This window comes from Arachis hypogaea, chromosome 13 (assembly GCF_003086295.3).
Source record: "Arachis hypogaea cultivar Tifrunner chromosome 13, arahy.Tifrunner.gnm2.J5K5, whole genome shotgun sequence".
Taxonomy (NCBI): Eukaryota; Viridiplantae; Streptophyta; class Magnoliopsida; order Fabales; family Fabaceae; genus Arachis; species Arachis hypogaea.
The window spans coordinates 24,259,885-24,273,545 of record NC_092048.1 but is presented as its reverse complement, the minus strand read 5'-3'; the positions used below and the strand labels follow the sequence as shown (position 1 = coordinate 24,273,545).

General features: G+C 31.2%; 1 protein-coding gene and 1 long non-coding RNA gene across 11 annotated transcripts; one reads left to right on the top strand and one right to left on the bottom strand.

The window, feature by feature from the left end:
- Window positions 1-380: 380 nt before the first annotated feature.
- On the bottom strand, window positions 381-4,547 carry LOC112735821 (uncharacterized). Of its 2 annotated transcripts, none has more exons than XR_003168555.2 (8): window positions 4,214-4,547; window positions 4,006-4,088; window positions 2,121-2,489; window positions 1,773-2,008; window positions 1,454-1,667; window positions 1,144-1,236; window positions 947-1,054; window positions 381-866 (listed from the first exon to the last, which is right to left on the bottom strand). It is a non-coding gene; the product is annotated as an uncharacterized lncRNA (long non-coding RNA). The 2 variants fall into 2 exon arrangements; XR_003168556.2 differs by having other exon boundaries at window positions 381-855.
- Window positions 4,548-5,959: 1,412 nt separating this feature from the next.
- On the top strand, window positions 5,960-10,495 carry LOC112737741 (probable Ufm1-specific protease). 9 transcript variants are annotated; one of them, XR_003169072.3, is made up of 9 exons: window positions 5,960-6,351; window positions 6,724-6,803; window positions 7,846-7,947; window positions 8,037-8,310; window positions 8,392-8,589; window positions 8,841-8,929; window positions 9,047-9,103; window positions 9,190-9,323; window positions 9,698-10,416. XR_003169072.3 is itself a non-coding variant. In XM_072211494.1 (8 exons), exons 1-4 carry the CDS (start codon window positions 6,342-6,344, stop codon window positions 8,414-8,416), a joined length of 291 nt encoding a protein of 96 aa, XP_072067595.1. In that variant the 5' UTR covers window positions 6,025-6,341; the 3' UTR covers window positions 8,417-8,589; window positions 8,841-8,929; window positions 9,047-9,103; window positions 9,190-9,323; window positions 9,698-10,495. The 9 variants fall into 9 exon arrangements, 2 of the variants coding, with proteins under 2 accessions (XP_072067595.1, XP_072067594.1); XR_003169071.3 differs by having other exon boundaries at window positions 5,988-6,351; window positions 7,853-7,947; XR_011869474.1 differs by having other exon boundaries at window positions 5,994-6,351; window positions 8,037-8,211.
- Window positions 10,496-13,661: the final 3,166 nt, after the last annotated feature.

The following is a 13,661-nucleotide window of genomic DNA, read 5'->3' as shown; positions in this document are numbered from 1 at the left end:
CATATGGCATTGGTAAACCTTTAGCGGCAGTTTTATTTGATCGCTGGAATAATCGCTATTAAATGGGATTTAGCAGCGAAAAATGTTCTGCGGCAGTTAACGACCGCTGCTGTTTACCAGAACAGATTTGAGACCCTTCTCGCGGTAGTTAGATAACCGCCGTTATTTACTATAATTAAAAAAAGTAGATTTTGCAGCGTTCAATAGTAACCATCGCTAAACTTTGTATTTTTTTTATTTAAATATTTTATTTGAATTTTCATTTCACATCACAATCAACATTTAAAAATCTTTTAATTTGAAGATGTTACATATTAATTTAATTGATTATGTTTCCAATTATAGTAAAAAAAAAACATAAGTCATGTAAAACACAATGCTAGAAAAATTCAAATTATACATATAAATCACAAAATAAAAAAGTTAATAGCAAATTGTCCTCAAAGTGCACTATTCATAAAGGAAACAAAAAAAAAATTGTTAAAAGATCTCTATTTTGTTGCCCTTCCCAAAGACTTCAGCTGTGCATCAATTTCAGGTGGCAAAGTGTCTCCTTGCTGTTAAATTATGTATCTTAATAGATTCTCCATCGTCAATCTCTTTGCCTTCTCTTCTGCTGCCTCTGCCTTTAGTTTTGCTGCCGCTGTCTTTTGTAATCTCCTTCTGATACTCCTGAATTTGCGCTCCAGAGTTTGATTGTTGTGTAGTATTACGGATAATTTTGGTTCGACATGGTCCAAAACCTAACGGCTGAACTTGTCCTGAATGCTCCTTTCCAAGGACTCGCGCAAGCGAATCACTATGTGAAATCTCCTTCAAGGAACCATCTTGGCTCTTGATATTTGCAATCGCTTCCTATCGATATACTAGAGTTGGGTTATTGTGATTTCGAAGTTAGCAACATGAATAAAGCAAGAGATGTAAATAATTATTAACCAATACTTACTCCAACAACACGCGCATCATCATTCATATACGAGCTATCCTTTTTTTTATGAGTCATAGCTTATATCTCTCCTCTACCAATGTGTCTTTGCTGTAGTTTCTCCTATAACTACATTAAATATTTACACAATCATACATGTAACATATGAATATCACAAAACACGAAAAATATATGAAAGATAATAGACACATAATTACCTCTTCATCCTTTCGCCTTGCCAATGTCTTCGAACCCCCAGTATGTGTATAAAGTTGCTTCGACCGATTTAGAGCATTTTGTCTACACTTTTTCTATAAATAAAGACACAAATACAATTAATCATGTAATGAGTTTTAGAACGTAATGACACCTTAATAGTGCCCCAATCTTTTTTTTTAAGGGTTAGAAACATATTGGACTGGTATTTTGGGTTTTTAATTCTATCACTTTCAATCAATCATTTTATTCAGGTATTCAAAATGTTTAAAATTGCAACACTAAATGGAGTACCAAGTCAATGTTAATTACCTTTGTAGAGTCCTTCAAACGATATTAAAGGAACCATTTCCACTACTGTGCATTTATTCCTGATGGTTTATGCTTAGCATTTTCTTCTAAACTCTTTCTCGTCATAAAATTTGTGAAATAAGTTGTTTCTTTCTTCTTTCCAAATTTTTCCTATCTTTTGAATCATTATCCGCTTTTTTTTTCCGTTGTCATCCTCCTCATACCAAAAGGTCCACTAAAAATTTGAGACATAATGCGATGCATGTCAATAAAAGGAAAAATAAGGACATATAGATCATATTTTACATAACATAATAAGCTATGAAAATTAACATTACACCTTAACTGTGTCGTATGCATGTTCTTTCAGAGCACTGTCCATTATCTTCCAACTCTCTTCATTAATGGAAAAATATTGAAAGTTAGCACCCAAACTCCCTAGAAACCCATTTAACAATCTAGTTGTCTGATCGATCAGTTGCAACTCTGTATTAAACTCCAAAATGATCTGTCTACTAGGAGGAAGTACTATAGCTGCCTTGACACTCAAGTTCATCCTTTTTGTGACGCTATTGTCTAAGAAACAAATTACAAGGTTTAGTTGCATTATCGTTGCCTAAAACTCAAATAGAATACTAAAGTCATCCAATTATAATTAAATAATCAAAACTGTAGGAGAAAATTTTACCGACAATAGCAACAGTCCAATCATCCGTATCCTTGCGATTGTTTGGATTGTTACGGCCTACAACTTCTTCTTCAGCATATAAGTTGTCAATGTGATCATCCCATGACTCAACCTTATCAGTCTCAGGATCATAATCTTCATCCTCCTAAGATATTTGGGCAAGCTTAGCAACATGTTCAGTCTCTGTGCGTCGTGCAAAAGCTTCATCGGCATCATTCTGAGTTGACGGAGCTAGCCATGTTTCAATACGCAGTGGACGGAATGATCTATTTTTTTCCAGACATCTGAGCATTGATATGCTGAGTTTTGTCAACAGTGTCGGCATCGGGGATACAGCTGTATCATAGTCTCCTAGGCATATTTTTAAACCTTCACACAAACTAGAGTCGTTATATACTTATTAGAGAGTAGAATCTACAAAAATACCAATAACAAAAAAGGAATAATTTTAAAATTTTAATGTAACCAAATAAATGATTAGCCTAAACTAAAAATCACATCTATCATGAAAAGAATGCAATCAAATTATTAAGATTACATGGCAAATACAATGAATCCTTGAAAGTAAATACACAACACTAATTCATATTTCAATGTGGCATTTTTTAGAAAAGAGTAAACAATATCTTTTAAATTGGGTTATGACTAACATTTACAACATACTCACGAATTAAAAATAATTCAGAAAAAAACAATCTGGTGCTATTAAAAATAGATTTTTTATATGTTACTCCCAACTACAACGGTTAACAAGCTTACTAATCACTCAATAAAATATAATTAAAGTCCATCAAACTTGAATAAGGTTTTAACAAAGTTATAGTTAAAAATTAAGGATAATAACATATCACATCACAATTTTCATGACACATTTTGAGAAAAATAACTAAGGTCTTCATTGAACTTGTTTCTTGTATTAGGTCTTTACTAGTCATAAATAAGTCTTAAATAAAATAAATTAAATCTAAGTTGTACATGAGTTTTACAATAAATCAAAACATAAATGGTTGACATAAATCATAACATGCATAACTCTTCCATAACAAACTAGAAATTACAAAAAATAAATTCACATAACAGAAGTTCACATGAGACATTAAGTTTTATGGACCATCCCTTAACCTAATTGGCTCACAAATCACTAATTAGGAGCTGGAAGACATACTAATACTAAAAATTCTTGATCAATTAGATTTTTATGTAGCCACTACCTCAAAAAACAACTCACACATAGAAAGTTTTTATCATGAAAGATATACTAATAATAAAAAATTTAATTAATTACAAGGCATAATTTTATTAGCAAAAATTCCAATATCAAGCTAATTATTGTGGTCCGTTAATTTCTACTTCTTTTACCTATAATAATATAAATTATTTTTGAACATCTAATGAATTGATTATTTTTCAGTCAATATTAATTATTTTTTTTAATTTCTTTTAATTTTATCTTAAATTCTAAATACTAAATCTTAAACTCTAAATTCTAAATTTCAGATTTGAAACTTTAAGTCCTAATTCTAAATCATAAAACCCCTAAAAATAAGGATTTACAAAAAAATAGTTAATATTATCTAATTAAAAATTGATTCCTTATATTTATTCTTATTGTTATGAAATATTTAGACTCAAATATGTTAGCAATCCAAATCCAAAGTGTAATTGAAAAGTGCTGCTTATAACATTTTTATTCTGGCACTCTTGAACTAGCTAGTTTGGTCCCTTCTAATATATAGTTCACAATCTCCGCTCATTGTGCAAACAGAAGTAGATCATTCCTAATTTCATCAAAATTCTGTTTTGCATATTTGTATAATTGTTTAAATAACGGAGAAGAATACAAAGAAAAGAGAAAAGTAAAGACAAAAAATTAAGTGTAACCTACTAGCTATCCAAAATCCACCACCAGCTACAGTGAAACACCTTGCACCTACACCCAGAGCAGCAGCACTTTGCACCAATGCACCCCTATTTTCATTTTATATTTAAGTGGTAGAGCAGAGTAAGAGTTCAAAATCAGAGGCAAATAATATAAGATATTGAAAGAAAGCAAAAACAATTAATAACCAAGTTAATAAAATAGAAAAACTCACCACAAACACAGTAGAGCAGTGATCTCAACAAGGACCAGAGCCACCCAAAGACAGTGGAAGACCGTATACAACTTCCAACCAAGGGGATCACGAGCACAAACCGCGTATGAAACTGGTCACAACACGAAACCAACTTGCAGCATAGGAGAAAAAAACAACAGAAGCGTGCAGCAGAGACTTTAGAGGAGAGAGTGACGCAAAGGTACGGCAAGAGTGGGAGGCTTGTAGCCCCAACAGACGATGTCTGAATGTGATGTGAAGGTGTTTGGCTTAGATTAGGGTTTTGGGTAAAATAGTGGCTGATGAGGAATATAGACATGGGTGAAACAAAAAGCTAAAAGTTTGGTTGTATTTCAAAAATCTACTATGTAATTTTGGGCCTAATTTGTACCGTTAAATTAAATCAAACTTTTATAAATTATATTTGTGTAAATTGATCCTTAATCATAATAATGCAATTTAAGTTGTTAATTAAGCTGCATATAACGTTAAACTTCTATTAATATGAATTGAATTGTTCGTTTGTTATATTTATTATTTTTTTCTGCTTAAACAACAAATTTAAAACTAGTTCTTAAACGGTGATAGTGTAGTATAATTCGGTTGGAGTAGATATATTATTATTTCATTTGAATTTCAAATCAAATTTGAATAGTTATAATTTTTTGTTATTGAAAGGCTATATAAATACTCCTATTCTCTTCTACTAACACAGACGGATTCTTATTATGAAATCTTCTTCTCCAATTTTATTCTCTAAAATCAATATCTATTTCTTTTCATTTATTTATTTTTTGTTTCATTATCATATTCCCCTAGGTCTCTGTTTTAGTTCTCAATACTAAAATCATTTCTGCATGTGCATCCAATAATCTTCACTCCTAACTTATGCAAATATCTTTATGAAAAAATTAATTTTTGCCATAATATTTTTTTATATTTCACTGACCCATTTGAAAATGTTTTGATTATCTTCTTCAGGATTTCTCGTTAACATTGGTGGTACAAATTTTTTGCATTCTAACTAATGATTATAAACAAAAGACCTCCAATGATTATGTTCATGTCTATTTACTTTATGTGCCATTTTAATGTTTTTTTGTTTTTAACTAATTCCTTTTAATTTTAAAATTAAAAGTTCATAATTTTTATAATTTAATTATTTCGCTATCAAAAAAATATAATTTATTATATATACCACTACAAGAAAAAGCGTGTTTATCAACGCCAAAAATCGACGGCTATTTCTGCCGTCGATAATTTTCGACGGCCTGCTGTCGATATCACTAAAAAAATAATTAAAAATAAAAATATTAAAATCGACGGCCTAGTCGTCGATATTTTTATAATGCATTAATTTATTTCCCTATTATCGTCATATCATAGGCGAACCAGAAGTCGAAAATAAAATCGACGAATATGGCGTCGATTTTATTATTTTAAATATCGACAATTTTGCTGTCGATAAATTTGAACAGTCTAGATTACTTTCTAAAATGGAATGGACGGTCTAAATTTAATCTATATAATAGACGTTATATGTGTTGTTTTTTTTATATTAAAATCGACGAATATGACGTCTATTTTATTATTTAAAATATCGACACCTTTGCCGTCGATAAATTTGAACAGTCTTAATTGCTTTCTAAAATGGAATGGACGATATAAATTTAATCTATAAAATAGACGCTATATGTGATGTTTTTTTTAAATAAAATCGACAAATATGCCGTCGATTTTTTCACTAAAACCACATGTTCTTGCGTCAACTCCCGCTTCCAAAGTTCAGAAACGCAAACTTCCCCAAATTCAAGCTAGGTATTCTTTGGTTGACTTCGCTAGGTATTCTTCAAGTTAGGTATCCTTTGATTGACTTCGCTTTCTCTTCCCACCGCCTCCGTCCGACACCACCACCGGCGACCACCATCGCCTACCCTCTCTTTCTTCCTTCTTCTCTTTCTTCCCCATTTCTCCATTTCTTCATTCCTGCGTGTGACACCCCTGTTCGTGGAGTCACCCTCTGTCCGCGTCTTCAAGCACTGACAAGAAACCACCAGCGGCAGTGACCTTCTGTGCCACCGCGACATCACCACCACCTCACCGCCTCTCCGTTCTTCTTCCTCCTTTCATGAATGCAGGTTCCCTTCCCCTGTTCCCTGTCTTTCTTTTCTTTATTTTCACTACTTTTTAATTCTATTTTTAGAAATTTTGGTTAGGCTTAGGTTTGTTAAAACATGTGTTTCTGGACTGAAATTGTTGTTGGCTGTATCTTTCTGAAATTACTGGGTTGAATGCTGCTTATATTGAATTGAAATTTACTGTTTTGAACTCTGCACACCACATGTTCGGAGAAATGCCTGAATGGAATTTTTGATTTAATTTCTATGTCTGATCAGCATAGGCTTTACATTATCGAACACTTAGCTTAATTAAAGTATCAAGATAATTATTATTTTGACATTAACTAATATGCTACACAATCTCTTACGAAAGCTTATTTTGCCACACAGCACACTACACTACAACTACTACTTTCGGCAGAACAGAAAAGTACATAATATAAAAGCCTCTTGCTAGCTACTACTTTCAGGTTGATTTCTCTCCCTTTAAGTCTTCAAGTTTAATTAGCTTATGGTGTCTTGCTTGAGTTGTAAGAATTAAAGTTTAATTTGCCAAAGTTTCTTTGATATGCACGTTAGAAATATTTTAATGACTTAAAGGGAATGGGAACCGACAAACAGTGCTACTGCTGCTTTGTAAAAACAAAAAGTGATACTGCTAATGCTAACTTCACAACTTCCTCGTGACTGGATCAGCATTACTCAACGTCACAGCATTACTATTTATTTGCTAAGTAGTAGTGAGTGTGGCAGCTAATAGGATAGCTAGCAATAATGAAATAAAGACAAAAAGAGATTTCACTACTTATATTCACTACTAATAGGATAGCTAATAGGATAGCTAGCAATATACTTATGTGATTTCTGATTCTCTCTTTTTTTTTCTAAACAAAAATAGTATTCATATTGTTATAATAATAAAAATAAATATTTCAGTGCATGCCCATTGCTATTGCCATTACCATATTTTAAAAAAAGTAGTACTTTTTAAATTAAATGGATGGTTGCTTGATTCGTTGTGAGCTTCCGATCAAGTTGCCAGTATATTATCCTCTCAAGAATACGAGTGGTTAGTTTTATTCAATTTTTGTTTCTTCTGATCTCTAAGTGTTAGTTTGGATTGGTGTTAATTTTGCTTTGTATGTTCTGCTGGGGTTGTATTTTGAAATTAACTTCAATCAATTCATTGTTTTTGCATTGCCATGTAATAAAGCAATCTAGGGATTGGAAATCAGGGTTTGTGAGCTAGTAGCATTAATTGATAATACTTTGATGATGAAAGTTATAGAGCACAGGACTTATGAGATGCAATGAAAACTTTAGCTCCAAGTAAAATGGTTGATTATGATATTCTTCATTTTAATTGTTTAATTGCTGCTGATGTTATATGATAGTATTTGTGATTTATTTTTAGTGGTTATTTATTTTTTTGGCCTGCTACCATGAATCATGCGCATTGTGAATTGTGAAATGACTTCAATCATCCATTTTGTGATATTTTCTTCATCTTAGAATGCAGATACCATCCAAGTTAGTGTTCTCTTTAACAGCTTAGGGCCATTATCAGCGTCTGCTGTGCCTGTTGCAGAGTACATTCCAAGTCAGGAATCAGGAGTTAGGATCAAATTAATGTCCTAAATCCTATATGTTAGCATGATTTTTTTTGGGTATTTTTTTAACTGAAGTTGAATTATTACCTTCAGCCCAGGATGAAGTCAGGCTCCTTGTTGTGGATATTAAACTAGATGTACTCTGCTATGCTTCTAAGAAGCTCCCCTTGAGGCATGCAGTTTCAAGATTAACCATCCCTGGTTTAGCTGATCAGTTAAATGCATTGCAGATTCAATGTTGCCTAACCTTTTGGGACAACACCCGCAGGTGAGGCAATGCATTCATATATTGGTTAATGGATTGATCAAGGAGGCCATTCATGTAATTGGCTATGGATATGAAGAGAATACTGAATGGGGAAAAGAGGTGAGGCTTAAACGTTTCATTCATGTGTTGTTGACTTGTTTACTAACTAAAATGTGTTGTTCTTGTTGTGTATTCATTCAGATTGGTTGGATTTATAGATCAGTGATAGAGGATATCTTAACTGGATTCAAGATGCACTGTAGAGGATGGAGATCAATTTAGTGCATGCCATTAAGGCCAGCATTCAAAGGGTCATTATCATTCCAACGGTAGTTTCTTGTTGCTTATTGTTCCTTGCCAGCAATTTGCCTTCTCTCTGGAAAGTTCATCATTCCAACGGTAGTTTCTTCATCTTTTATTCTTCTTAACACATCATAACACAGACACAATTGTTACAAGTTACAACTAATAATGTCTTGCACTAAAGAAAACAATTACTGAGTAACTGGTTTTAAATTATCAGACAAAGATAATCTGGTTTTATGCAGTTGTAAATCACTTCTTGAAATTGAATATAATTAAAGCAAAATGGCTCTTAACTCTATTTCTTTGTAGTATCACAAATTAAATCACTTACTTTGATCTTATAGGGATGGGGTTGTGCTTATCGCTCTCTCCAGACTATCATTTCATGGTTCAGACTCCAAAACTACTCATCTATAGAGGTTTCTTCTCATAGGTATTTTCAGTTTGCCTCATCTTAAGGATGGATTTTGTTACTAGGGGATATGTCATTTCATTTTAATATTTCTTAGAAGTAATTTAATCTTAGCTTATTTCTGTATTTTCTCTTCAGATTTACAGCCAATCTTATCAATGGTTTCCATACTTCAGAAGGCGCAGAGCTAGCTAAGTGAGCATTCAGGGCTTTGAACAGCAGAGTTTCCACTTTTATTGGCATATTTTCTCCTAATTTCTTCTTGATCTTTTCATTTTTAGGAAGCAAGTATCAAAGCTGGGAAGATTTTCTCCATTAGCTTCTTATGGAGTTTCTTCCAATGGTTTTTCACTGCTGGTGATGATTGCGGATTTTCAAGCTTCCCTACAGTTGGTCTACAGGCCTATAAGAACAAGTATGTGACTCACTCTATATCTTGTTGATGAATCAAAGTATCAAACAGAAGAAGTGTTTAAAACACTTATTTCAATAAAGGACATGTAAATATATTCGCAAAACCTCTATCCTCTAAAAAATATGCTTCTTGAATGTCAAATATTAGCCAACTTTGTATTGTAATAATAATAAACCAATAAAAGAAAAACTAAGATGAAGCATTTCACCTTCTAGTGTTAGTCTTAGCTTGATGGGGTAGCACTTATTGATCCTCAATGAAATAATGCCTTTTTTTATTAATTGTTTATTGTTATATAATAATAGATTTGTACTTTGTTTTTCATTTCCTTTAACCACTTGCTTATCTATTTGTTATTTTCTTGTGCATAACAGGTTCTACTTTGATTTTTCCGCTACTTATGTTGGGATTGGGATGATTTGCCCATATATAATCAATGTATCCCTGCTGATTGGTGGAATTCTCTCATGGGGTGTCATGTGGCCACTCATTGCTAATAAAAAAGGTGATTGGTATGATGCAAAACTTAAGCCAAGCAGCTTAGAGGGCCTTCAAGGTTACAAGGCAAGTCATCCTTTACCATTCAATTTTCACTATGTTCCGTATTTTGTAACATTAACCTTTAGGTTAATTAAATGCTAATTGATTAAACGTTAACCTTTGGTTTTTCTGTTCTAACTGGACAACATATGCTGAGCCCTAGGCAAAGAAGGCTGAAAAAGATCGTTAATGGTGTATGGTGTGGGTGGAAGAAAGCTGTTGATAGCAAGGGAAAGAATTTCTTCTTGCATGATAAGTTTTATAATCTCCTTCTACTACAAAGACCTAACATGGTTTGATAGGATCATTTTCATGGAGGGTAACAGTTCTTAGTTTGTACCAATTTTCTTGCAATGGAACGGTAGTTTTTCATGGTTAGAATTTGATAATTCAGTTAATTAGTTGACTTACTTTTGGGTTGGTGTTTGTAACTGGCATTGTGTGACTGTAGTCTATTATACAGGATTTACCGCTGTTATCTATTTGAGTTACTTGGACAAGTAAATGATGCCAGCAAAGGGTATTCCAAGATAATTAAAGTATTATTTTATCATTTTATTAACCTTTTTACTTTAGAGGAATTTGATCCTTCAACTATAATAGTTAATTTTTGTAATAATGATTCTTTTAAAGTTTTGTAGTTTAATATTTTAGTGCTTTCATTAAGAATTAAGTTGACTAATAAAAAAGGGCTACTGTGAAAATTTATTTGTCTTAAATCTTTATGTTAGAGGGTTATTTATTATTTTGATAAGTTTGTAAACTCATTATTTAATATTTAGTATAAATTTTATTTTTATATTTAAAAATTTATTTGTCTTGTTATCTAATATTCTGTATAAAATTTATTTTTATATTTAAAAGTTTATTTGTATTAACGGTTTACTATTTTTCAAATAAAAAATAATGAAAACATATAACTATTAAAATCGACGGCAAAGTTGTCGCTTTTATAAGAAAATAGACAAATCTAAATAATTAAATCGACGGCAACTGTGTCGCTTTTATTCAATCACATATCAACGGCGCTGTCGTCGATTTTATTAAACATATTATAGACAAAAGTATTGTGGATTTTATTATGTTAAATATCGACACAAAGGCTGTCGATTTTATTGAATCAATTATCGACAAAGAAGACGTCAATTTTAAATTATAATATCGACGGCAATGTTGTCGATTTTATTAAGAATGTAAAATTCTCACACCCATATTACAGACGGAACGAACGTCGATTTTATTAAATTATTATCGACGGCCATGAAAGCCGTCGATTTTATTAGCATTTTGAAAAATCAACAAGCTTTATAGCGACCAACTGCGCCGTCTATTTTGCCGTCGAATTTCAATGTTATCGACGGCTTAGCCGTCGATTTGGCCATCGATTTTAACGATGTTTCTTGTAGTGTACTTACAATTACTACTTTACCACCATGACATAAAGTATAATTAAATTTGATAAACGATAGTCACTAATATATTATTTAACACATAATTATTGTTTTAACTTATTTTTCAATTATTTATGTTGTATTTAAAAAATTGAATGAATACTAATGTATCTGTTTTTAATTTAGAATTATGAACCCTGAATTTCAATTTTTGAAAATAAAAAAGTTTTTCAAAAATAAAGTTAAACCTTATTTGGCAGACCACATTATTATTATTTTAATTTTAATTAGGAGATTGATCTATTTATTCCCTCTTAATGAATATAAATCTTAATTATAAAACAATGTTTATGAGGTCAATGTTTAATAATGATTCTCGTGCTTAATAAATTATCATTTGTTTAACTAAATTTTGCAAATGTGCACCCTACATTTAAAATAAACATTGGTGCCTTTGCCGAAGTCTTTGAAGTCAAAACCGTACCATGGTGGACGACATCCCTAAAGGTTTGTACATAGTTTCTAACTCTTAAGCCGTAGAAGATGAGTGACATATCAACGAGTGTGCATTAGTCATACGTTCCCGAGCTGATAGGAAAAAAAGTGCGGTCAGAGATGCGCATCCTTTCGATTCCAAAAAGACACAGAATAAGCTCACAAGTACACTGACTTGAAGCATCCAGGCCAAGAAATTCCACAAAGATCATGGGACTTGTCTACGGACATCAAGGCCAGTTGGAAGAACTCGAACAAGTACTAAAACGATAACGAGAATCCGAAAAAACCCTGAGAAGGGAGGTACAACGACAAATGGGATTGGAAGAAAAGCTCTTAAAACCGGAATCCGACTTAGTTGAGGTCACCAACCAAAGAATTAACTTTGCCATGCATTCTGATCTCAACAAAGTCTCAGAGGAATATAAAGAATTCTAAGATCGAAGTTGTTTTTAATTTTCCTAATTCACCCGTATCATTGTCTTTTCTTGTATATTTATGATTGAATGCAAATATAGAAGATCTTATAGTACACGAGGTAATCTAATTACAATACTTTGTTGACATCGTTAGACAAAAAATTTTCAAATTCTGATTAATTTGATTTTTTTAAGGTAATTGAAATCTAGTGTAACGGTTCAAGTAAATTAAAAGAAGAGAAAATAATTAAAAACCCATAATATAAGAGGATATTATAATTTTCCTTCCACTTATTTTTGTTAGGTCGTTGTGAAACGACGTTATGCATGGTTGAATTATGCATTTCTCATTGGCCTTTGTTGAGGTTTCCTTGTGAAAATTGGTGGTCTAAATCTTTTATGGTCTAAATAATGATTCTAAACAAAATACTTTTTGATTATTGTGTTTAGGTCAATTTATTAAGTGAAGCCAGTATAACTTTATTTAATATTTAACTAAATATTTAAAATTTTAATTTTTAAATTAATTAAGTTTTATATTTTGAAAATTGCATAACAAACCATATTTGATGAAAATGTTTTTAAATTTTAAATTAAAATTTGTATACGATAACATTGCTACTTTTTCTAACAATTCATATCTGATAAGAACCCAATTTAAATTTTAAATAGTTAATTTCGCTACCAAACTATTATCTTAATTTTGCACAAACTAATTTTCCTATATTTTGTTATCATGATATTAACATGCGGTTAAAATAGTACCTATCTATTATTCAAATTTGACTTTCAACGGTTAGAAAATTTTGCATTTCTTAAGGCTAATATAAAGACTTGTATTTTGCCATTTTTCAAAATTCTCAATTTCCAATGTGAAGAAATGTGTCAGGTAAGTTTATTCCCATCACGATTATTACTAACACAAAAATTAATGTATTGAATTTTTTATTTTCTCCTTTATCCTTCTCTTTCTGTTATGTTAGTGTTCTATATAAAAACTTTCTTTGGATTTAATAATGTTATTTAAATGATTAATGTGGACATTAATTCTATACTTTTTTACAATTCATAATGCAAAAATTTATAAATTTTGTTTGTATTTTTCCTATTTAATTTATGTAAGTATTACATGCTGGCGAGAGGATTTATTTAATTTTACTATACACATAAATAATCCCATTTATTTTTTATGCTATTAAGATTTAATTACATCCAACGGAATTTAATTTCATGCTCTGCATGTATCGTTCTTGTAAACTATAATTACTGTATAACACGTTTTAGTCTTTATTCGATGATTGATTTTAATTTTTAGTTGTTGAATTAATTAGCTATCGGATAAAATGATTCAAGTAGTTCGACACTGAATGTGTAAAATGATATTTACTACACACTTACATTTTTTTTCCGTTTATTTATGTTGACAATCCTTTTCAAGATTATACTGTGTGATTAATTTTATGATTTTTTTCTTTTATTTATGTTTACACTCC

Excerpts from the sequence above, each read along its gene's own strand:
- LOC112737741 (XM_072211493.1), top strand. Across the intron at positions 7,934-8,036 it reads TGTTGCAGAGTACATTCCAA|CCCAGGATGAAGTCAGGCTC; the intron begins GTCAGGAATCAG and ends TATTACCTTCAG. Across the intron at positions 8,212-8,391 it reads TTTTGGGACAACACCCGCAG|ATTGGTTGGATTTATAGATC; the intron begins GTGAGGCAATGC and ends GTATTCATTCAG.